The sequence below is a fragment of the Mytilus californianus genome, unplaced genomic scaffold (genome assembly GCF_021869535.1).
Source record: "Mytilus californianus isolate M0D057914Y unplaced genomic scaffold, xbMytCali1.0.p SCAF_12, whole genome shotgun sequence".
NCBI classification, from domain to species: Eukaryota; Metazoa; Mollusca; class Bivalvia; order Mytilida; family Mytilidae; genus Mytilus; species Mytilus californianus.
In genome coordinates this window covers 17,942,778-17,969,491 of record NW_026262604.1, presented here as the reverse complement: position 1 = coordinate 17,969,491, position 26,714 = coordinate 17,942,778, and the positions used below count along the sequence as shown (strand labels likewise).

The window sequence follows — 26,714 nt, the reverse complement described above, 5'->3', positions numbered from 1 at the left end:
CAGAAAAAAAATGAAGGGTCCTTGTGCTTGTTTTTGAGATATAAGTCGTTCAAAATTTGGCGGGTAATGATTTTCTCTAGATTTTTCATAGTTTTAACATTGGCTACTTTTTAGTTTCAAAAACTATAGAAAAAAATAACAAGGATTCAATAAGATTTTTAAATATGGCTTGTTAAACTATATGTAATAAAATTATGAAAATAAAAGTAGGGGTTAGCGGGCAAAATTTTTTTAATGGCAATACATGGATAAAACCAGAGGATTCCGAAAATCTGGCAAACATTATAGAATATGAGTAGCAAACATCCTTAAAGACCATACGACTTTCTTGGTATTAACATGCAACTTCTGTGAGAACTTGTTGCAAGAAAGTTGAGACACATACATATCGTTTCGGACAACCCGATTCATGATGGTAACAGTAACACTTTTGAGAGTGTCAATTTCCCATAGTGTAGTTAACACAAGTCGCCTGCTAGTGTCTTTTATGTCAATTATTCCTGGAATAAATAAGATACAACTCTACTAGTAACTGAAATAGGGTACGCCAGACGCGCAGTTCATGTAAAACTCATCAACATATAATTTGGTACACACACGTGAATTACATATAAACCGAGATAGGTAAACGCCAAACGATAAAGCGTTGTAATGATCCATCATTTTCATATAAGGTCTTTATTCCTTCAAATGAGGCTAAACATCCGTTGATAAGTTTCATTTTATATGTTTTTTCTTCCTAAAATGTCGTTCAACACATGTATAGTTACAATCTACAGACGTTTGTGATACATGTAAATGAGTTCCGTTCTAATTTAAAACATCAGCAGTACCAATATAAGCTAAAAAAAACTCACGCCAATTTGTGTGGTTCGATTTCAATGATATCAATTTTGATTTACAATGTCGATTGTTTGTATTGTGCACATTTGTTGCCTTAGAGATGTAACAATAAGAAGAAGTTTTATGATTGTTAATGAGACACATATCAACCAGAGTATGCAGCTCGTTATAAATCAAAGTGGTTATAGTCAGGAATATGGCAGTTGTTATCTAATAAGTCGTTTCTATGAATGTTGCATTGTTGTTTGTTTTTTGTTGCACTTGTGTATTCTGTTATTTCGTTGTTTCCTCTTATAGTTGATGGTTTTAGTTCGTAACCCGGATTTGTTTTCTCTCAATCGATTTATGACTTTTGAACAGCGGTTTACTACTGTTGCTTTTATGTAGCAAGGTTTTCTTGTTTATACGTTCAAACGAACTTTTATTCTATTTGATTACAATAAAATGATAGTTATTATGCTACACCTGTTCGAAGTTGGTATTGACATGATTTACTGAATAGATTCGTTCATTTATAAATGTTATACTAGTTTATAGATAATCAAGTGTGTGCAAAATTACTCTTAACGATTTCTTTAGGGGTTTTTTTTTACATTTTATTGCCCTTAAACATAATTGTATTATATTCATTCGGCCAACATATATATAGAAGTCTATTGATGTTTCATTTATAAATAATATTATGCAATAAATGTAACAGTCGCATTTTTATCTGATTGTTATCTTTTTACTAAATGTTCCACTATTCCAATACATTGCATATAGATTAATATCGAAATATGTCATTGGGGAAACGACAGACCATTGCAGAAGTGGTACTTGCCATGAATTCTACGTACTATATCGTTATAACATGTATAATGAGACATCATGTAAATAATACACATAAAGAGCATTCCGGATTTAATCTGACCATGTTATTCAAGGAGTGAAATTTTTGGGTGTAACTTTGAGGCACTTAAGAGTAAGAGAAAAGAATGGTCAGAATATTGTGTTCGGATAAGGTGACATGTCTCTCTGTGGACCGTTACGTTACTTGAAATCTAGCTGGTTGAAGATCTTGATCAGTTTGTCTGTCATGTACATAGCCAGGTTCAAAATTCATATCACATTCACCTGTTGTCGTCTTGATTGTGCATTTTACTTTCCAAGGGACGTTAAGCAGCCTACTATCATCATCATATATTATCAACCTTACAACATAACTGCATTCAACGTTGAATGTAACTAAAATTCTGTTGACGATGGATTCTTGAAAAAAATCGAAATTGGTAAAAAGTTGTCATTTGTAGATACTTTTCTTTGTGCTAAAGCTCAAAGTGCCACAATTTTATCTACATATAAAAATAAGAAGATGCGGTATATTTGCAAATGAGACAACATTTCGCAAGAACCCAAATGAAGGATCGGATGTGATTTTGATAAACTCATCATAGATACTGGGATAAATGATGTATTACAGACGAGCGTTTCGGCTTCAAAAGACTTCAAAGTTACGCTAAAAAAAATAAAAAGGCCAAATAAAGTACGAAGTTGAGCAACATTGAGGACACAAAATTCCAAAAGGCTTTGTCAAATTCATCTAAGGTAATCAGTTACTGGGGTAGATAGTCCTGAGTATTTCAAACAATTCAAAGTTTTGCTAACAGTTAATTTATAGTTATGATCAGATCAATGATACTTCATTTCAACACATAAGTGCTGACTAGTGTGTTGGGGATCTGAAGTTGAACATAAATGCAATAGTAGTCTAGAGATGGAATCTCACCATACATGTAACTCTCTTCAATTTGCTATTTAGTGTAAGTTTATCGTTATGGTTGCGGTCAAAATCATATATAGCGTGATACAATAAAACTCAATAAATAGTTACTTTTTTAAAACTGTATTGATTTTGCTATCAGTACATTAAAATCGAACTAAATATTATTTTATATATGTATCACTCAGAAACGTGTCCATATGACGTCGATGAATTCAAAACATAAATATAGGAAGATGTGGTATGAGTGCCAATGTCCAGTTACAAAAGGGCACCGAAACGTGTCAGTTTTATGAACGCACAAACGTGTCCATTCCCTCAAACGTGTTCATATCAAGTCTAAACGTTTCCTTTTATGAACGCTCAATCTTGTCCATATTTTCAAATGCCCATTTAATTAATTTAATTTTTCACCTTCAAGTAACAATTACATGTCCACAAATATTAAAATCTATAATTTTGTTTAATAACAAATTTTGGTTATTGTTATTCTATTGACGTATACTCCGTTTAATTTACTCTTTCATCTATTGTCATACCTCCAAGTGTGAATGGAGAATAGAAACATGGTTAATTAGGTCTTCTTCCAACCGACAGTTAAATCCTTGCCAAAGTTGGGCGTCCATGGCCATATGGCCGTGTGGGATGTAAAAGTAGGCAGTCATGTCCTCGTGTAGGAAGAGATAGATCTACCTTATGTATTTATTTATGTTGTCGTTCTGAATATGCATAAAATATTTGTAACTGGACTATAAGCAATCAACAATGAAGAGTAAATTCATATGTTGCAAATCAAACTTGCAATTATACTAATATAAACAGCCAGCATTGAACAAACTAATGCTAACAAATTTAGGATTTTCTTCTTTAAACTCTGTTCCTTTTTTAATTTCCAGTAATTGTGCCAAAATACTTCAGCATTTGTCTTTTGAATACGGCTTTAATCTTTTTATAGAATTTAATCGAAACCCGACATCTGAAGTCGTGTCCCTGAGAAATTAATTGCCGTAGACGTTATTAACGTCACTGAGAACATAATATCGCTAAAAGTTTTGAGACGTTCAGGCGTCTTAAAGTGGACACGTTTTGGCGAATAACAATTATCGGACACGTTTGGGGATGTGAAATTGGACACGTATGGGCGATTTGGGATTTTAGGGACACGTCTGGGCGAAATAGACATGTTTGGGGGAATCGGACACGTTTGGGGGATAGACACGTTTGGGAGTGTTACATATACATATGCACATTCATGGCTCTACAATTTTTCGATACCTGTATCATGACATTGCACAAGGTCGTGTATTTCTCTGACTGTTAATTACGTCTTTACACTAAATTCATTGGATTTTGATGTGTACTGATTGAGATACCAGTCTTAGATAAATGATTTTTTTCATTAGTTGTTATTGGCTTTGAACTACATGTAACTTTCAGTTAGTGCGATTACTCTCAGATCTGTTCTTAGTATCTTTCTGTTTTAGGGATTGATTCGCAACTGCAGTTCATAAACAAAAGTAATTCACATCAAGACAGAAGGTGGTTTAATAATTTATGAAATCGGCTTGCACATTTATTTTCTTCGACTCAAATTATCGTTTTATCATTATATGTTTCTTTTATAAATATCAATTATTTTATCGTTATATGTTTCTTTTATAAATATCAATTATTTTATCGTTATATGTTTCTTTTAATTTGATTTTTGATTTTTGATTTTTGGTGTTTTAACACCACTTCTAAGCACCGCTTTTGGGCTATTTCGTGGCGGCCAGTTTGTATTGGTGGAGGAAGCCGGAGTACCCTGTTTCTTTTATAACTATCAATTATTTTATCGTTATATGTTTCTTTTATAAATATCAATTATTTTATCGTTATATGTTTCTTTTATAAATATCAATTATTTTCTATATAAACTGCCGAGGTTTACACAAAAGGGTATTATTTCTCATTAATCAAATATAAACAGCAATAACTGACCTTACTAAGATTGAAATGTTTGACATGGGATCCTCTATAGAAAAAGAAAACGTTACATCGAAAAGGACGATTTACTTTCTCTATAGTTAATTTTTCTATTTTTTTAAAGTGTTGTTCCTTTGGTCCTAACTTACGGTGTTTAAATATTTCAATTCGTTTGTTATGCTCATGTCTGTAGCTACGCTGAACACTTCAAGGAATGTAATCTATGTATCACTGGTAAATAAAGAGTTATGAAATACATTAACACAATATACGTAAACCGTTTGGTAAATTCTTCCAAAAATGAAAAGATTTGGTTTGCAAGTTTGACTGTATCGGAATAGCACATAGTATTTTTACGGTGTTGTAAATTACCTAGCGCAGCAATTGAGATATGATTCGGGTAAACTTATCAATCCTTTAAATAAACTTATTCTAAAAGAGTTAAAATTGAACACTGTAATTAGAACTTTGAATATTGTTGTTACTGTTATAAATATTGATATTAGTGAACTAGAATCATACTACATAGTATTGCTTTACACATATACATATTATCTGTCGACATCTATCTTTTCAGAATGCATAAGGTCATGTTTTTTTTACTGTTGTTGAAGTCTTTACACTAAATCCATCGGAAGTTTGATGTGTACTTATTTATATGTTAGTTTTGAATATAACCTTTTTTTATTAGTTGTGTTTGAGTTTTAGCAAAATGTCAATAACTTCGAATACTCTCTGATCTGTACCTTGTGTTTTATTTTGTTGTTGTGAGGGATGTATAAATTCCCTGCCACATCCGGCCTGTGTTTGTCTGCTTTGTATCAATCTGATGAGTAAAACCCCTTTTAACTAGTTTTTATGTTGTACTGTACATGTTACATCACTGTTCCAGGTAAGTGGAAGGTTGTTGCCTTCAGATATATTTAAAGTGTTCTTTGTGTGCCTGTCCCTGTCACATATTTGATTTTCTAATAAATAAAGCCAATAGTTTTCCTCAATTGAATTGATTCATATATTTCATTTCTGAGCCTTATATAGCCGAAAATACATACGTTTTGAGTTTTTTCTCATTGTTTAAAGACTGCACGGTTGCCGATAATTGATTACGTCCACTTCTTTTAACCAAATGTACCTTTGTTGAATTATTGTCTCATTGGCAACCATACAAAATCTCCTTACTTTTATATCATTCAAAGCATCATAAATCCAAAACTGTAACAAGAATGTTGTTTTCATCGGCACAGACGTTGATTTGGTTATCAATAAGTAAAGAATATAACTAAAGCCTAATAAAATATTTAATAAAAAATCTTGATGTTAGGCACTAGCTTGATGTTCGGTGTGATGTACAGTTATTCATTCTCTCAATATATACGTTTTGAAGTTGCCCAAATCATGTATTGTTCTGACTGTTTTTGACGTCTATACACTAAATCCATCAGTCTTAGATACATGATTTTTATAAGTTGTTATTAGCTTTAAACATGTTGAAAAAAATAATAACTATATGAGTACTCTTAGATCTGATCCGTGTGCCCTTAAGTATGTTGAACCCCGCCACAGTCCATGTGTATTAAAATAATGGGATTGCCTGTCCGAAATCAGAAGCCTGTAATGGTGGTCGTGTGGTGTTGTATATCACATTTGTTTTTAGTTTATTTTTTTCTTAAAAATCAAGCAATTAGGGTTTTTTTTGTATTAATAATTGTTCATTTGTTATGGCAGGGTTTTTGAAAACTTGCTATGTGGCACGTTTTTGCTCGTTGGTGAATGTGATTATTTAGCAGTTATCGATTTCCGAAAGGTTTTATGGATTTACTTTTATCAGAAAAGGACCAACCCTGAAATTAAAACAGTACTGACTCAAAAAAATAAAGATATTAAGTAGTACATACACTTCTGTAGAAATATCAAATAATGATTGAGTGTATTTGTCAAATGTGTTATCATTTTTAGTGCATGTTTGATATATCAGTTTGAAATACAGAAAACAATCATTTTTTTTTTTGTAATTTTTTTTTATGTCAATCCATTTCGCTTCCATAATGTTAAATATTGAAACAAGGACAAATGACCGGTTCAATAAAACTTAACAAAATTTAATATAAAGTTATTTTTGTTTAGCATTCACTTGTTGTTTATCACTGTTCCTATCAAATTATACGTCACCCGTCGTGTTATCTTTCTACTTAGGTACTTCTTCCCATGATGCATTATCATTATCAATATTTTAACTACTTCCACTAATAATTTGTTCGTTGAAGTTTACCATCATTCGTTTTTGATACTGACAAGTACCTGGTAAGTCGATTAATAAGTAGGTGTTTTGCAAACAAGTATTGATTCTGATCAGAAGGTCATTCACCAGATTCGTTATGTCTATATCTTTTGAATTTAACTTTTGAATTTTTTGGGTGGAGTTTAGGTTTTTCGACATTGTTTGAAAGTAATAATAAGTAATGCATCTAATCATATACTAAATTTAAATAAATGTATGACAAAAATATAATGTTGTATGTATACCTGTTATTAGAATAGTATAAAAGGTTAAATATACACATATTGATCCGTCAGTCATATTATGTTGGGGAGCATGGACAACTGCGTACTAATTCATGATGGTTAATAAATTTGATGCTTTCTAAAACCAATTGAATAGTTAATAAGACTAAATAATAATTTTGTGTATACATCTCTCGATTGCTTTTATTTAAATATAACTTAAATGTGAAAATCCCTGTGGTTATTTATAGAATTATTGGAATTTCCACTATTGATAAAAAAGCGTCAGTCCTGTATAAACATAGCTTAAACGATGGATAAAATAAAAAGTAATTCATCAACACCTGTACGTTATAAATAATGGTAATATCAAGCTAGGTGTGTGCTATTCTCATATGACGTCCTGTTTTCGTTTTGTAAATCACAGCGTGATAACATTCTCGTGTAAATCTATATTTAGCGAAGGCTCACAGGTGTACATATGTAATGAAAAATTACAAAATTTGGAATTGAGATGATTATATTCATATTTATATATAATTTATTCAACATTATTGTGTCAATTATCAAAATCATTGTAATAAATTACTTTGCTCTTCATGGACCCTTTAATTGGAATATAAATATCTTATCTTATCTTATCTGTGTATCGTTTTTAAATTTTACTTCCCACGTAAATCTATAATATATCAACATCATATGTGCACACACTATGTCGATTTCTTTATGTGAAAATTGAAATAAAAAAACAACCATTAATCCTATTATAATGGATAACAAAAATAATAAATGCATAAGAACTTATATAAAAAAACGTAAAAGACCACCTTTAAATAAATTCAAAGTTTGATTTCCCATATAGGCTTATGGTTAAGTTCAAATAATTCAAAAAAGAGTTCAATCAAGAAATAGTTTACTATTAGTGTATGTAATACTTTTTTGTGTTTTTCTATTGAAACATAAGACACTACCTTGTATTTGCATATTGTTAAATTGTGGACTACATTTAGTGCTTCTTTGGTACATATTTGTTTGTTTTATAGTGATTAAGATTATAACACAATGCTGACTGCTGTACCCCTATTTTTGACATTTTACCTTTTATGTCTGTCTGTTTTGTTCACACATCGTTGTCAATATAATGGAATTTGATGCGACTGTCATACAAGTGAGAGGTTTAGCTAGCTATTAAACCAGGTTTAATTCACCATTTTCTACGTAAGAAAATGCCCGTATCAACTCAGGAATATGACAGTTATTATCAATTCGTTTGATGTGATTGAGCTTTTGATTTTGCCATTTGATTAAGGACTTTCCGTTTTGAGTTTTCCTCGGAGTTCAGTATTTTTGTGATTTTAATTTTTTATACAGCCTTCCGGATTTATCATGGGACATCGTTTGACCTACTAAGTGAGTGTCCGTACGAGATATTGGACTACATATAAGGTTAATTTTCCAATGTATTTATAGATTGAAAGAGGTGTGAGGTTAACGTCATTAAGATTACAGCACGAGAACAAAATATAGCCAAAAGACATTTTGTCGACAAAAAACAGTCTTCACAGATCACTGTACAATATATCAAGCTCTCCAGCGTTCAGAGCCAATAAATGATAAATTTGATATAATTGATAGCTGTGTGTGAGTGTTATTTTATCTCCCACTGTAATTAATTTTGTCATATTAAAGTTTTGGTCACGTAGTAAATACTTTTATATAATTTATTAACCGGATTTTCGAAGAAAATATCGGTTATTAAAATGGTGATGTACGGCGGGCGGCTTGGCGGTTCTACAGGCTGCTGCCAAACAGTGTCAGCACAATAACATGAAAACGCTTCAACAATTTTTTTTCAAATTTAAATATGTTGACTGGGACTTAATGAAGGTCTAGTTCAATTTTCAAGATTTTAGTATATCTCCTTTGGGAGTTATCGCCATTTTTGATATCCAAAAGTGGAATTTTTAAATATTTTACTCTTGTTATCTTTTTTATGACTAAGCATAATGTCTTATCTCACAATAGAAATTGGAGTGACAGATTTATTTGAAAATTATCTATTTCCTAAGTGGTAATGATTGTAAGCTATATTAATAGACATTTTGAAGTTAATTACATTATTAATTATTAATTAGATCTGGGTTATATTTTAGCATATAATATCATTGGAGTGACAGATTTATTTGAAAATTTTCTGTTTCCTGATAAGATCTGTAGGAAATTTGAAATTTACTAGTAGGACTGTATAAATGAAATTTGAAATTTACTGTTCATTATTAGACATTTTGTAGATAATTAAGTCTCCCTAAACAATATATATTCTTACCCCCCCCCCCCCCCCCCCCTTCAATTTGAGAATGTGCTTTTAAATGGTCAAGATCCCCACCCCGAAACCATATATCTTCTTGTATGTGATAATAAAACAAATCAAATAAAATATAAGGCGAGTCCGCTGGGGTCATCCCCACCCGCCTCCTGTTTATGAACTTGTAAACGGTTGAGATCCCCACCTCTAAACCATATATATTCTTGTATGGGACAATAACACAAATCTAATGAAATATAGGGGAAGTCCATGGGGGTCACCCCCACCCCCTTCTTTTTGAAAACTTGTAAACGGTCAAGATCCCCATCCTGAAACCATATATATTCTTGTATGGGACAACAAAACAAATCAAATGAAATAAAAGGCGAGTCCCCTGGGGTCAACCCCATCCCCTCCTGTTTGAGAACTTGTAAACGGTCGAGATCCCCACCCCTTAACCATATATATTCTTGTACGGGACAATAACACAAATCAAATGAAATATAGGGAAAGTCAATGGGGGTCAGCCCTATCCCCCTTCTTTTTGAAAACTTGTAAACGGTCAAGATTCCAATCCCAAAACCATATATATTGTTGTATGGGACATTAAACGGTTGAGATCCCCACCCCAAAACCATATATATTCTAGAATGGGACAATAAAACAAATCAAATGAAATATAGGGGAAGTCCATGGGGGTCACCCCCCTCCTTCTTTTTGATAACTTGTAAACAGTCGAGATCCCCACCACTAAACCATATATATTCTTGAATGGGACAATAAAACAAATCAAATGATATATTTGGGGAGTCCCCTTAGGTCACCCCCACCCCCCCCTTTTTTTTTGAAAACTTGTAAACGGTCAAGATCCCCGCCCCGAACCATATATATTCTTTTATGGGACAATAAAACAAATCAAATGAAATAAAAGGTGAGTGCCCTGGGGGTCACCCCCACCCCCTCCTGTTTAAGAACTTGTAAACGGTCAAGATCCCCACCTCTAAACCATATATTCTTGTATTGGACAATAACACAAATCAAATGAAATATAGGGGAAATCCATGGGGGTCACCCACCCCCTTTCTTTTTGAAAACTTGTAAACGGTCAAGTTCCACACCCTGAAACTATATATATTCTTGTATGGGACAATAAAAAAAATCAAATGAAATGAAAGGCGAGTCCCCTGGGGTCATCTCCACCCCCTCCTGTTGAGAACTTGTAAACGGTCGAGATCCCCACCCCTAAACCATATATATTCTTGTATGAGACAATAAAACAAACCAAATGAAATACAGGGGACGTCCATGGGGGTCACCCCCGTCCCCTTCTTTTTGATAACTTGTAAACCGTCTAGATCCCCATCCCTAAACCATATATATTCTTGAATGGGACAATTAAACAAATCAAATCAAATTAAGAGGAAATCCCCTGGGGTAACCCCCACCTCCTTCTTTTTGAAAACTTGTAAACGGTCAAGTTCCACACGCTGAAACCATATATATTCTTGTATGGGACCATACAACAAACCAAATGAAATATAAGGCGAGAGACCTGGGGTCACCCCCACCCCTCCTCCTGTTTAAGAACTCGTAAACGGTCGAGATCCCAACCCCTAAACCATATATATTCTTGTACGGGACAAAAAAACAAATCATATGAAATAAAGGGAGAGTCCCCTGGGGATCACCCCCTTTTGAGAACTTGTAAACGGTTGAGATCTCTACCCCTACACATATAAATTCCTGTTCGTAATTTCAAGAAGATTTGAATGACATACAGGGTCAATCCATAGGCGTCACTGATGCATATCATAAACCAATTTGTACTGGACATTGCTCAATGTCAAGCGACAATGGGAATAACGAATTATTGGAGCTTTGTTTGGGAGACTTCGTAAAAGCATTCTGTTACAATTATTTCTTGTTACTGATAAGTTTTATAGATTTTGAAATGATATTGTTTTAATGATAAATCAAAATTTTTGATTTTTTTCTTCTTTTCTTTGGTAAATTGTTTGTAGAATTTTGTGGCAAGCTTGTTTGTTATTCTGTAAAAACTAATTTTCTGAATGCTATATATATTTTTTTTTATGAAGTAAACTCCTTTAAAAACTAAGCTTATATTGTCTATTAATAAACATATATTTAGATTTCTGATTTTGGGCTCAGTTTTCAAGTTGGTCCAAATTGGGGTCCAAAATTAAACTGTGTTTGATTTCAACATAAATTGAATATATATAAGGTTCTTTGAAATGCTTAATCTAAACCTGTATTTCTTTTCATTATTAATAAGATACTACCACATTGATGTCCAAAGGGTCCTAAATTACACTTTTGATTAATTTCATCAAAAATTGAATTCTTTGGTTCTTTGATATGCTGATTCTAACAATGTTTGCGTGTTAAATCATATCTAATTTTAAAGAACTTAGACATCACTGGTTGTTGTTATTATATTATTGATTATAATTTGAAAAATTTGTTTGATTCAACAAAAAAATAATTTATGGGGTTCTTTGAAATGCTGAATCTAACCATGTATTGAGAGATTTGGATTGTGTGCTCCTTTGTCAAATTGGTCCAAATTGAGGTCCAAAGGGTCTTAAATTAAACTTTTGTCTGATTTCATCAAAAATTGAATTCTTGGGGTTCTTTGATATGCTGATTCTAATATGTACTTAGATTTTTGATATTCGACCATAATAGGTATTCAAATGTCCAATTTCAAGTATTTCAGTTCTTAAACCACATTCATTTTGTTTCACAAACCTATGCTTTGTCAAATATTCAATCACAATCCAAATTCAGAGCTGTTTTAAGCTTAAATGTAGTGTCCATACTTGCTCAACTACTCAGGGTTCGAGCTCTGAAGGAAAATCCGGTTTGCTCTCACTCTGACAGCTTCTTGTATGTTTTATTTTCGTAAACAAAGAGTTGGAGAATATTTAGAGACTATTTAGGTCAGTTGGAGAATATTTGGAGATTATTTAGGTCAGTTGGAGAATATTTAGAGATCATGGGCATATAAGAGCCCTCTGTTTTAGTGTTTAGAAGAATTGAAGGCGAGAAAAGAACAACACAATATGAAACGTTAAAAAGGATTTTGTTATTTCTAGCAGATTTTGGCAGATAGATTAATAGAAAGTTGTGCTACATTACTATTCATTTGTATTTACTTTTGATATTTTGTCCGCACAGTATTGGACACTGTTGCATGGTTTATTGTCCGCTCAGTATTGGACACTGATGCGTGGTTTTTGTCCACTCAGTATTGGACACTGATGCATGATTTTTGTCCGCACAGTATTGGACACTATTGCGTGTTTTTATTTTTTTATTTTTTTATACGAAATGTAATGAAATCCGTTTGTGATAACGTGTAAAAGTGATGTACCGATGTATCTTTGAATCATACATTTGTAAACTGTATATAATGTAAATATTCGCCTGAAATGGAATTTTGATAAATCATAGATTAGTGGATTTACTTGTATATTTTCTTAACAACAAGACTACACATCATTGGATTATTTTTCGTTAATTGTCCGTTATTGCAATGTACCCGGCCTGACCTGAAGGTTTTACTATATTCGACCGCCATGGCAGCTGCTGTATTTAAACTATATGACATTACATATAATTAAATGTAAATTGATACTGACATTATTTATAACATACCCCTTCTAAATTTTCTGTTTAGAAATTTACAAAAAACTAATGTTCCAACTCCTTAGTCAAAGTTCACTAAAGATAGATTAGGCATTGTTTGTAGGTCCTTGGTAACGTATTTCTGTACAAGCACATTCTTGGCTTTCAAATATTTGACTGTGAGCGTTAGAAGATTACTCAAGAAAATCTCATTGGACGCATACAAAGTAAACGCATTAAGTATTAGTTTTTTTGTGAATTGGTCAAATTTGAAAAAAACAAACGCATGCAATAGCATCAGTAATACCTTATTTTCGATCATTGCATTATATGGTTCCTAACTACATTAATTAACTATGTCTGAGAAGTGAAAGGCTGAAAATCTAAATGATAATGCATGTGTTGCTGATGAACAACTCCTCAAACTTCCAACACCGAAATCATTTTTAGAAGACATTTATGCATACTGAATCTGAAATATGGAACACTGAACCAAATGAGATAAAGATATGTATCTTTTAAAAAAAAAAATCATTAAAAATTCAGAATGATAAATGAACGTTTTTCATATTAAGTGTATCTATAACATTGTTTTGTGTGTAAGTGAGATTATTCTCTTTGAACAAAGATATTGAATTTTAATTAATCAATTAATTAATTAATTCATTCATTTACTAATTACTCTTTTAATTTAAATATGTTTCATTTATTCATTCATTCATTCATTTATTTGTTTTGATAAGTTAAGGGCATACGATACAGTTTTGATCCCATGATGACATTTTGATGAAAATATAGGCTATTTCTTACCTGATTAAATCAAATATGTAATAAAAAATATACCTTCATGTGCTACTATTTGAGTAAAACGAGGTCGAAATTTCAGATATTTGCTCAAAATTCGGATTTGTGGACGTATTTTTCGTTTCGACAGAAATACATAACTTTTTTTGTTTTAAAAGTTAAATATAAGCTGTTTTTTGTTAAGTTATTTGTAATATCTGTTTATATAAGAATCCTTTAAATTAATGCATTTTTATTTTTAGAAAAAGCTTATATTTATCAAATGGTCATGAATATAAAAAAATCCGTTCTTGTTTGCTGTATATTTATAGAATTTAAAAAAATTGTATTGTTGACTTTTTCAAAAAAAATCGGTACAACTAATCTTCATACGTAATCAAACCAAATGTCATTTTAAAAAAGAATGGTCCTTGACTTTGTTTTCAAGTTAAATCAATTTGAATGATAAAAAATCAGTCAAAAAATGCGTCTTTTCCCGATATGTCACATTTCGACGTTGCGAAAATAATATTTTACGTTAGCAACGTCATAACCTCCCCGGTAACTGTATCGTATGCCCTTAACCTATTTCTATTTATTCATTTATCATTATATACATTTATGTATACATATTCATTCAAATTTATTTTTATCTATTTTTAATCAACTTATCAATTATTTGATTAATTGATTAATTAATTAATATATATTATTCATTCATTATTAATTTATTAATAAGTTTATTTATTTATTTTTTTAATTATATATCTAATTATCTCATTATTGTTTTATTTATCTATTTTTGTATTAGGTATTCCCACCTGTCAGTAAATAGATTTTACAATGATTATTATATTTTTTTTTCATCCCTTTTCCTTGTTTCGCAAGATGTCGCTAAGATATTTTGTAAATGATATCGAACGGGTAATGTGCTTTTGATACTGGAATCTTCTAGCCTAACATTTGTCTGTCTCCCCAAACACTGTTTTTGTGTTTGTTTGTTTAGGAACCGAAAAGGATTATGACCAACTTATTTCCCAAAATCGATCGCATTATTTTAAAGATGTCGAGAATAGATTTGACCGAAGCGGTTTGGTCACTCCGTGTGAGTTTATCCCCCTTAAATATTTCATAAAAACTGAAATGTATTTGTAACAGATATACCATAAGTAATATAAACCTCGGGTTGTTCGATTTGAGGTCCTTGGTCCCAAAAAATAAATGATGTAGTGACAAATGTCAAGGTCATGTTCTGACTGTCTATTTTAGGTAATTTTCATTTCTACTAAGAAATCGTATTAGATATTGACAAATTATTTTACTTTATTGTTAGTTGCGGCATGTCGTATCAAATATACCTAACTAAATACTTTTCAAATGTGGTACATATAAATAATTGCGACACGAGATATAACACAAAATAAATTAAAGCTGAATAACAAAAAATGCATTACAAATTTCTTCAACAGGTCAAATTAATACGAAAGAACGATTTGAGAGTACTCGCAGCTACTGAAGTCTAGTTTATATCTGTTGATGTAAGCTCCCTTTAGAATTTTATAGATTTTAGATTTTACATTTCTGAGTTATGGGGTTTTATCCATTAAAACAATTGAAAACAACACGTTATAAATTTCATAAAAAAGGAGGATTTTCCAGTTTTTGGACAATAACTCAAAAATGCTTTCAGCGGTTCTCATGAAACTTTGGTGAATTATTTATAGCTATTGATGTAATCTCCCTATTGATTTTCATAAATTTCAAATATGACATTGAGAAAAAATTGAACTTTAATTGTTATGGTAAGTATTGCGCAACAGCACAGTGTAATGCACAACAGCAAGAAATCTTTAATTGAATATAAATTCATTTCATATAACCTATTTCAAGTTCTTTGACTACATGTATTCAAAAACCTATAATATGTCAAATATTTAATTACAATCCAAATTCAGACCTGTATCAAGCTTGAATAGTGTGTCCATTTTTGCCCCAACTGTTCGGGTTGGACATCTGCGGGCGTATCCAGCTGCGCTCAGCGAAGCAGTTTATTATTCATGCTTCAAGATATTGATTAGATATCTGTTGTATAGTTTTAGCATGACAAGTAACAGATCAAGTTGTGATTTTGTTCTGGTCTGATGAATTTGTGCAGAGTTATGGTCCTTTGACTTAGAAAATTCACTAAAATAATCAGTTTTCAGCACTTTTTTTGTCATTCTTGAAGATATTGATATACTAATTGGTATATAGTTTTATGATTACAAGTTACAGTTCAAGTTTGAATTTTGTTCAGGTCTGATTTTTTTATTCAGAGTTATGGTCCTTGGATTTAGAAAAATTCACTCAAATACTCAGTTTTTAACACTTTTTTCCGTCATGCTTGACGATATTGACTTGATATTTGTTATAAAGTTTACACGATGACAAGGTAAAGATCATGTTAGAATTTTGTTCCAATACAATGATTTAAGTAGTAGGGGACTATGTATTACCATGCAATACTCACAGAATGCTTTTTTATTATGACTTTAAACTATGAGAGAATCCATAAAAGTAACTGCTCAAAAGTAATTCCAAAATTGATCTCTTTGTTTCATAAACTTAGTGAAAATTAAACAGTTTAAAAAGGACAGATCATAGTTATCTCATAAAAATTAGATGTCAAATCGACAGACAGGTTTACCTTTTTAAACATTGTTTCGTATCAAGTTATTTGTAAAAGTTTGCCGATTGGTAGTCGTTTTAAGGATCCATAAAACTGTCATTTTTAATCGGGAAGCCTTCAAGATGGCTACATGTAGAGAACTGATGATCACAATTTGAAAAACGATGCTGATCTCTCATCTAGGGGAATAAAACGTTAATACTTATGTATTTGTGTTTTTTTATACCAAATTAACATAATATAAATTTTTCATTGTTTGCCAATTTTCCCTTGAACATGTTGAATGAGTTATATCAAAGTACATCAAGTTACAAACATTCCAGAAAGAAACTGTTATTAAATCTTATCGTAACCCTTCGGTCAATTTTGTCAGTTACAAAATGTCGTGACTAATAACCAAGATAAATCCGTCTATTGATATCTAAAACGATATCTGAAGGGCATCAGTTACAAGCAAAATTTATATAAAAATTATGAGAACCTGACCTAGACCTGTAACCTGTGATCGTGACCTGGTTTTATTTTGAGTAACCAATGAAATCAAATCAAGAGATCCTAGAATTATATCAATTACCATTACATTTATTTCGAGTTATTATAGAGGAATAATCCTCATAAGGAGTCTTTTGATTGCTTCAATCAAATTCAATTTCGACATGATGATGATGTACCAAGCAATTTGAAAAAAAAGAGTTTGTCTATATCTAGTACGGTTGTAAACGTGTAATAACACAAAAAATAGTGAATAATTATATTGATAATATTCAATATTTGTTTTGACAGTGTCAAAAGACGAACTCGGTGACATAATCATGTCAGGAGCATCTGCTATGACCTCCAGCAGTGGTACATTGATGACAAACTATGCAAGAATTGGGCATGCTGCACAACAAGTTTTTCCAGACATTTTACAGGATATTATCGCAATAAAAGAACCACAACATAGACTATATGGCGACGTTACAAGCAATAGGTTTCTTAACCGTAATTTGCGAGCAGATGAATGGACAATGATCAACAATGTTTCTGCAAATGGTTACGTGAACTTTGATATACCTTTGATTTATAAGCTTGTCAGAAATCTTAATTTAGTCCCTCCCCCAAGTAAAGGATGGGATTTTCACATTCCTCCAGCAGCCACTGAAATATTACCTGGGGATGATATTGAACGTATCAGAAGGACCAGAAATGAGATTCTTCATAGAGGGAATGCGCAAGTATCGGATACTATTCTTACTGATTATTTTACCTCTTTCAAAGACATTGCTACTCGATTGGAGGCTTATCTTGGTAAGCCTAAAGGAGAATTTGTACAGAAGTTTCAAAACTTGGAGAACTGTTGCATGGATGAAGATACTGAAAAGACATATTTGGAACGTCTGACTATACTAAGAGAACGGGACATTAATTTGTCTAAAGCTGTGGAAAATATACAAAAGAATCTTGACTCACTTATATATAAAGGTAAGAGCGCATACATTAATTTGTCTTTTCCACTATTAAAAGCGTGTAATTAAATTAAAGAGGTATTACTTGAAAAAAGAAGGTGTGTTGGTTCAGAGCTCAGTATAGCTGATATTATGATAATGTTTTGTAAACCTTGTTTATTAAAAACAAAGCGTATTTCTTATTTATATCATATATATTAATTCATATGAATGCAGAAAAAGTGAATGAACGGAAATTAACATTTTCTTAGTACATTTTCTCAGAATATACTGTTCATATAAACTCTGCTCCCAAATTAAAACTAGAAAATACATAAGATTTACAATACAAATTTAAAATGTCCATGCATGAGGTGTCGTATTATAAACATATTTAGTATATACTTATAGAAAATAACGGTATAATTGTAGCCCTTGATAAAACTAATTCATACATATATCCATTCATTAAATTTGAAGAATTGTGATATGACTTTCGTTATCAACTGCTTCCAGTTTAAATCAACTGCTTCCGACTATTATCAACTGCTTCCGGTTAATATTGCATGTCTTTTTGTAACGTTATCGCATGGCATTTCGACGTCACTCTGCAAATTCCAAAAAATGCACCTCAATGACACATTTTTAGTGAAAAACATAACTAAGTAGGATAAAAAAAAACAAATATTAGGAAACAGGAAAGTATATTATTAAAAAAAGCAAAAACAAATAATACAATAAATACATTTTTCAAAGTTTAAAAAAAGTTCTTTTCTGTATATCTTCTGCTGAAGTACGAGATAAAAGAACATAACATGTCAATTTTCATATTAGATCCCTTATCAGCTCAAAATCATCCCTCGAGCCTGATATCATGATCTAGGGCTGATAAGGGATCTGATATGAAAAATGCCATGTTAAAATCAATATGTATCAACAAAGGTCTACAAGTTTATCTAGATAATTGTTTGTGTACATATTATGTATATAATATATGTTGTGATAACAGTTGATTCGCAACACAGCTCTGTTCCATCTTCACATTGAAAATATCAAATGCTGAATTTGTGCATTTGATATCCTTTGTCCCTCTGTTGAAGTGCAAAGTGCAGTTGCTAAAAATTTGGCGCCGATTCAACCAATGCAATTAATGTTCAATTAGATCTAAATGCGATGCTCTGAATACATAGAGTAACACGGTATGACTTCAATTTTGCAAGGAAGCCAATTTTAGTACAATGAAGTATAATGTTGCGGGTTTTTTTTTTTTTGCTCAAAAAGCTCCCTTTTTGTATCAATAGCTCGGACGAAATAAGATTCATCTATTTTTTTCATCGCGATTTATCATTTAATGCAACTCTCCAGTTTGCTAGTAAAATATGCCTCGTGATACTATATCACTACCTCCTCCTCTATCTATCAAATTCTACAACTCGTTTTTGGGTAAACGGGCATTTCTTTGTACATTGTATTCACAGATCGAACATCTTATAGTAAACAATCATTCTGGATTCACTGACACAAACTGATTCTCAAAATCAATATGCATACATATTAATGATCTGACCAAAATTAAGCCTTTTAGTCTCTAGTTGATGTCCACGAATGTGTTTTTACTGCTAGCACTCTAAATCTAACATGTACATTTAAAGGAATGTCAATTACAATGACTCTATTGTTATAGGAAAGTATCGATTCTGACCTATATTTGAGGTGATACAATAACTAGAACGTTGCCACATACTTGTTGAACCGTGTTTCTTGTACTAATACAAAAAACTGAAATTTTGCATCGGTACAAGTAAAACTTGAGGAATTAGCAAATAACCTTTGACAAGAGAAGATGATCGTTTGAATACCTACAACATTTCTACAGATATAAAAGAAATTAAAAGGTTTAGGTTTTGATAGGATAGACAAGATCATAACTGACAAAATCAACACATGAGTGAAAATAAATGGAACAGAAGGTCAACTTATCCAAAGTTATGAAACCATGAAAACGAAGGCTTTTAAACTATTGAATATATGTTTCACCTAGAATAAAGTTATGTTTTTTTGTCAGGTTCACAATCGTTCATGCCCACATTTTTTTTATTCAGAACATATATATATTGTAATGCACAATCAAATATATTACTAGCTGTAGGTAAAACATATTCTATAACGGTCAAGCGAATCATGATTGCATTCTAAAAACTTTTTAAACAATCAATTCAACTTTTCGTACAAAAAACTTTTGTTTTCATGTTTTTAGATCTTTTTGTATGATTTTGATTGGGTTCTATTCCCCCGTTGTGACATTTTGGACTGAATGATTGTCACAAGACAGGCATAGCTGGAACCGCTTAAACTGTTGAAGCACCGTGTCCTGCACCGTTTTGAGTTTCGATTCCTTCTGGGGTTTTTTTTAATCTTGATTGTTAATTAAAAATGAATTTTAGAGATTTGACAAAAAACGTTTACATTTATTAGTGTTGCCATTTACTTAATAGCGTTTGGTAACTAACAAACTATTGTCGGAAAAATCATGATAAGAAATGGAAGACGCATAAAATAATATTTCATGTATGCTGCATATCTGGCTGTCAAACAACCGTGGTGCAATTACTTACAATAAGAATGATTAATGGAAAATATATCATTCTAATATATGTGAGACATTCTTCAACAACTGCCCTCATTTGGCACATATATATACGTGTATTTATATCATTTAATAAGCTATTTTATGAGGGTGTACTTTGCTAATGTGACAACTACAACTAAAGGAAAGGTCTGGTCTAAATATCAACTTTTTTTAGAACAGTTTGTTTTGGAAATACCACTCTGAAGGCATTGGTAAATATTCATTCTTTATTTTGTTGTATTTTTTTGTACGTTCATTTTAGCATATGTTACATTAAACTATTATTGACTTTTGATTTCAGTTGATACAATGATTTATCAACCCCATAGTTATGATATTCACCGAGGTCAACGACCAAAGGTGAATATCATATTTCTGGCGTTGATAAATCAGTGTATCAACTGACATCAAAATTCAACAATTGTTTTATTATATGACGTTTTATCCTTCTCCAATTTTCTAGTATTTGCTTCTTTTAAAACTGCTCCCTGTTTTTATACTAAATATATTATCTGCTTTTGCAGTTGCTAATTTTTATAAGTTGAAATATTCAATGAAGGTTACTAAAACAATACATAAAAAATAAGAAGAAGAGAAAAATTACACCGAAAACAAGAAGAAAAACACCATAAACGCTCTCACGTTATCATTTTAAAGCCATAAACTTATAAAATACCTAAAATTTTAAAGAGTTGTATAACCAAAATAAAACATACAAGGATAGCCATTCTTAAGATTGGTACTGAAAGTTTTCTGTTGAATGTAATAGTCAAATTTTACGAGCTTGGATGAGTGCATTTACCTTATATCAGAAAGGTTGGCTAGGGTGAAGACATATAAAAAAATGCTATCCCGTTACTGCAGTAAAACACCAGTTAAGTAGGCGTCCGCTTTGGCACTACGAGATGTATAAAAACGTAGCCAAACCCGTCTATCAAAGAATATACATAAAAGAATCCTTGAAGGTCTAAGGTTGCGTGTTTTAATGCAAAACTCATTCTCTGTCGAACATACCTAATTTTACAGTCGTAGTCCTTAATTCCAAACCTTTATCACGGTAGACCGTTTCCCTGCACTACTTAGTTTTTAGTCCCCTACCGACGAAGTCTGTCCATTCGTCAGTCCGGCAAATCAGCTTTCCACACTTTTTTTCTTCGTTCTTGAAGGTATTGATTTCATATTTGTCGTTGACATTTAATAGATAAGTTACAAATCTATATTAGTTTGTGACAAATGAAAGAAAAAATATTTGGAACTATTAATTATATTTGATTATAATTTGAAAATAGATATACACTGTAATACATCTTATCTAATTTTAGAGAACTATTAATCATATCTAATGTGTTTTTTTTCATCATGCTTACAAGATATTGATTGATAAATGGTATATAGTTTTATCATAACAAGATGCAGATCAAGTTCAAATTTTTGTTTCGGTCTAATAATTTTGTGCAGAGCTATGGTCCTTGGACTTGAAAAATTCACTCATATAATCAGTTTTCCACACTGTTTTTAGTCATGCTTGACGATATTGACATGATATTTACGTTTTGTTTACACCATAGAACAAGTTAGCATTTTTTTCCAGTATAATGAATTTTTACCCGGTAAGGGACTATGTTTTGCCATGCAATACTCTCAGAATGCTTGTTGTATTTGTTGTTAATTTGATCCGACATGACATATTTGCCATTGGGCGTTAAACATGAACAACGAATTATGCAATCGATACAAATATTGAAAAAAGTGTTTAGTATATATGCACTACATGTGTTTTGTATAACACACGCGATGAATGTTGTCTCGCAAGGGGTAGACGTTGACATTTTGAAAGTATCTTTGTAAAATTATAACCATTATTTACTTGTAGACAGTCATCAACTTGAAATTGAAGAATGGGAGGAACAAAATAAATTGTTTATCAAAACAGATGCCGTTGATTTCGTTTTAGAATCCTTGACTGACAATAACCGCTGCACGGTCATAGGTACATCAGGAATCGGAAAATCTGCAACTATTCATCATGTTGCACTGTTTCTACGCGACACTGAAGGTTATCGAATTATCCCTATACACAGTCCTTCCGATATCGTCAAGTACTTTCAAAGAAATTGGAAGCAAATATTTGTAATCGATGATGTATGTGGAAAATATACGGTCATCCAAACAGAAGTTGAAAAATGGATAAAACGCAGAGATTCAACAATGCGTGTGTTAAACCAAAAGGATGTTAAATTAATTGCTTCATGTCGCATTCAAGTGTTCAATGAAAATCAATTTCAAAGATTAAAACTATTTACTGCGAACTTTTGCAATTTATCATCTGATACCTTTTATCTATCATCTAAGGTTAAACTACAAATCGCCCGTCAATACTTGCCTGAACTTACTGTCGAACAGATTAAAAAAGATTTGGACAAGTACGAGTTCCTGCCTTTAATGTTTGCATTATACAAATCATTTTACCGGGAAAATGAACACATCGACGCCCTTAAGTTTTTTAAAAACCCGTTTGATATATACACTGAAGAAATAGATCAGCTGAGGGAACTCTTCGACAAAACGAAATTTTGCGCTTTGTTTTTCCTTGTAATATATAATGGTTGTTTAGATGTAGCTGTCCTTAAAAATTCTGAAAGTGACCAAGAACAACAAACGAGGGAAGATTTCTTTGAAGATTGTGGAATTCCGAGAAACACTCTTCGCCAGCGTATAATGGAACAACTGGAATCTCTTGTTCCTTTATTTGTTAGAGGTAAATACGATCTTTCCCGTCAAGTAATATCATTCTCTGGAATTCATGATAAAACGTTTGACTTTCTTTGTTTCTATTATTGCAATAAATTTCAAATATCATTTTTACGATTTGCTGACATTAAAATGTTATATGAACGTACAATGCTCATATCGTTAGTTTCACCGGATGAAAAGGTAGAAGAATTTACTCTCTTGATAAAAGATTTTAACGAAGACGAGTACTTTAAACGAATAATGGATCAATGGTCCAGGGGAAAGCTTACTAGTCTTTTTTACAGCAGGCAGATGAATTCTGAAAAATACCGGAATAAACTGATGGACTATCTAAATAAATTACCCGAAGAAAGACGCAAAGAACTGATAACTATTAAAATCGACAATGGAGATTCAATTGTTAAGTTCAACCATATAGAGGATGGCTGCTCTGGGTCATTTCCCGTCTCACCTTTGAGTTTAGCTTCTAAAAGAAAGCTTTCTGATTTTTTAAATTACATATTACATTTCATTAATGACACAAAGGGAGAAGCATTTTCTATTCTTCTTATGAAAGCCTGCTCTGCAGGGCTTACAGATGTTGCCAGGATATTCATACACAAGGGTTCTGATGTTCATTCCAGAGATACGAATGGATGGACTCCTTTAATGGCAGCATGCGAACATGGTCATACCAACATAGTAGAACTGTTACTCAAATCTGAAGATTGTTTAAACAGAATAATAACAGAAAAAGAGGTAGACGTTAATGTATCAAGTAAAAATGGAGAAACCCCTCTAATATTGTCATGTAAAAATGGCAAGAGTGATATTATCCGTTTATTACTAGATAAAGGAGCAAACGTTAATGCATTTAATATGTATGGACACACCCCTCTAAGATTGTCATGTGAAAATAACAACAGTGATATAGTCCGATTATTAATAGGAAAAGGAGCAGAGGTTAATCCTGTTAAGGTAACGGATATGTATGGACAAACCCCTTTAATAGTATCATGTGGAAATGATAACAGTAATATTGTTCGATTATTGGTAGAAGAAGGAGCAGACATTAATGTTTCTGATGAAAGGGAACTAACCCCTCTTATATGGTCATGTGTTAATGGCAACAGTGATATTGTGCAATTGCTTATTGAAAAAGGAGCAGACGTTAATGTATCTGATATGCATGGACAAACCGCTCTAACATGGTCATGTCAAAATGACAACATTGATATTGTCCGATTGCTAATTGAAAACGGGGCACAGGTTAATGTTCCTGATACAGATGGAGATTCTCCTCTTACATTAGCATGTGAAAATGAAAATTTTGCTATTGTTCAATTACTTATAGAAATAGGTGCAGAATTGAATGTTCCTTGTCATAATGGGGACACTCCGTTGATGTTAGCATGCAAAAATAACAATTTTAAAATAGCTCAATCTCTAATCGAACACAACTTAATAGTCAATGCAGCTGATGACTATGGAAATGGACCTCTTGTAAATGTAGATCTTCAAAATCGAATTGGACAGACTGCCCTTATATTGGCTTGCTTAAGTGGTTATACAAACATTGTCGTTCTAATTATAAGTAGAAACCCTAATTTGAACGTGCGTGATTTTGATGGAATGACAGCTTTGTCTCATGCTTGCAAAAATGGGTTTGATAAAATTGTCAAAGAACTAATTTTGAACGGGGCTGACGTTTTCTTAGCGGATAAAAATGGGAAAACGCCATTGATGTATGCGAATGAAAACAAAGATCGTAAAATTGACAATTGTCTTCGTAAACACCTATACAAATCCCAAATATTTGATAGAAAGCGTAAAACATCAATAAACCAAACTTGTGTTGATATCATCTATCAACGAGCAGCAAAGATAATGAAAGTAGAGAGTGATATACATTGAAATCAAGGATTTTTCAGTTTCTTATCGAAATGTGCAATTAATTTAAAACATCTGAAATGAAATATGGTACGGTAATTTTAAGAAATGAACAAACAACGAATCAATGTAAAAAAAACTAAATGAAATTCACGACTACATATGTTTGAATCACACTTTTACACCTGTCTGTAGCTTAACCTTTAGTCCTCAATGCTATTCAACATTATTACTTTATTTGGATTTTTTTCACAGAGCGTCACTGATGAGACTTTTGTAGATGAAACACGCATCTGGCGTTCTCAAATTGATACGGGTATATATGATGAGTTTATTTAGTTTCCTGGAGCATTGTTCGACACCGAACCATTAAAATATTTAGTCAGTTTCCTTTTAAGATTTAACTATCTGACTGCCATCAAAAATGTTGACATGAATATTTTCATGAACGATGGTTACTTACTATTTCTACTGTATTTTGACCTATATTACTTAAGATGACACAGTACAACTTAAAAACACTTCAACGACATATTTAGGAGAATACAATTTTTAGTGAAGAGTGGCGAGAATTGTATACAATATACAAACTAGTAAAATCGCCCCGATCTCGATAAGATGTTCAGTAACTGAACACGGTTAGTAATCTGGTATGCCAACAGGATAAGTGTTTTGGCTATGTATAGAGCCTTAGAAGAACTGCTCAAAATTATCAAAACAAAACACTATAGAAATTGACAATGAGAGTCGGTCAAGAACGCAATTTGACGACAAAAGAATTTATTCTACTTTCCAATTGTTAACTTTCAATTTATATGAAACAACATTCTTGCAAAGCCTGCATATGGAGTATAGATATATGTTGAAATAACATTCTAGTGCTTGCGTTTCCTATCATTCGTTCTTTGACAAAGATGTCCTTCTAAGAAGGAAGCTATTGAACCTAGAATGGAAGCCTTAATAAGTTGTTTAACGTGATGAAATATCTGTGTCACACATGGCCACTGGTATGTTTCATTTGTCGGATACACTCTCATTCACTTTTTCTTTGACTGTAACATCACCGAATGAAATATATCATCTAATTTGCAATTACTTTAGCAAAACGAATGTATCAAATGTAAAACAGAAACTGCTAGTCCTCCCGGTCACCCGAGTTCATCGTCGTTTTTCGTAGTGTTCGTGTTGCTTAGTATTCAGCTTTTTATGTAGTGGTCTGTCGAATATTTTGGATTCTTATCTGATGCTATGATGTTTTGAGTTTTCTTCGACTTTCGATTCGTTCTATTTCATGTATTTTAGATACAAAAAAAAGACGATTTCTGACTTGGGACGTGAAAATCAAAATGTTTCTGCCGTGATTTTTGTATATCAGCCCGTCTCTTTTAATGTAAACAAGTTGTTATGTAAAAAGCGTACTGTCCAAAATAAAATACAGTATATAATTTGCCCCAACCATGTTATATGAGACTTCTTCAAACCCAAGTTAAACCTGTATAGGAAACCAATAGATTTTAAACAAAACATGTTGTGATCCATAGCATCCTAGAAAAACTTCT

At 31.9% G+C, this 26,714-nt stretch overlaps 1 protein-coding gene across 1 annotated transcript; it reads left to right on the top strand.

Moving 5' to 3' along the window:
* Positions 1 to 17,275: 17,275 nt before the first annotated feature.
* On the top strand, positions 17,276 to 25,541 carry LOC127721477 (uncharacterized). The gene is made up of 2 exons (XM_052228222.1): positions 17,276 to 17,940; positions 22,406 to 25,541. Exons 1-2 carry the CDS (start codon positions 17,289 to 17,291, stop codon positions 25,177 to 25,179), a joined length of 3,426 nt encoding a protein of 1,141 aa, XP_052084182.1. The 5' UTR covers positions 17,276 to 17,288; the 3' UTR covers positions 25,180 to 25,541.
* The last annotated feature ends 1,173 nt before the right edge of the window (positions 25,542 to 26,714 follow it).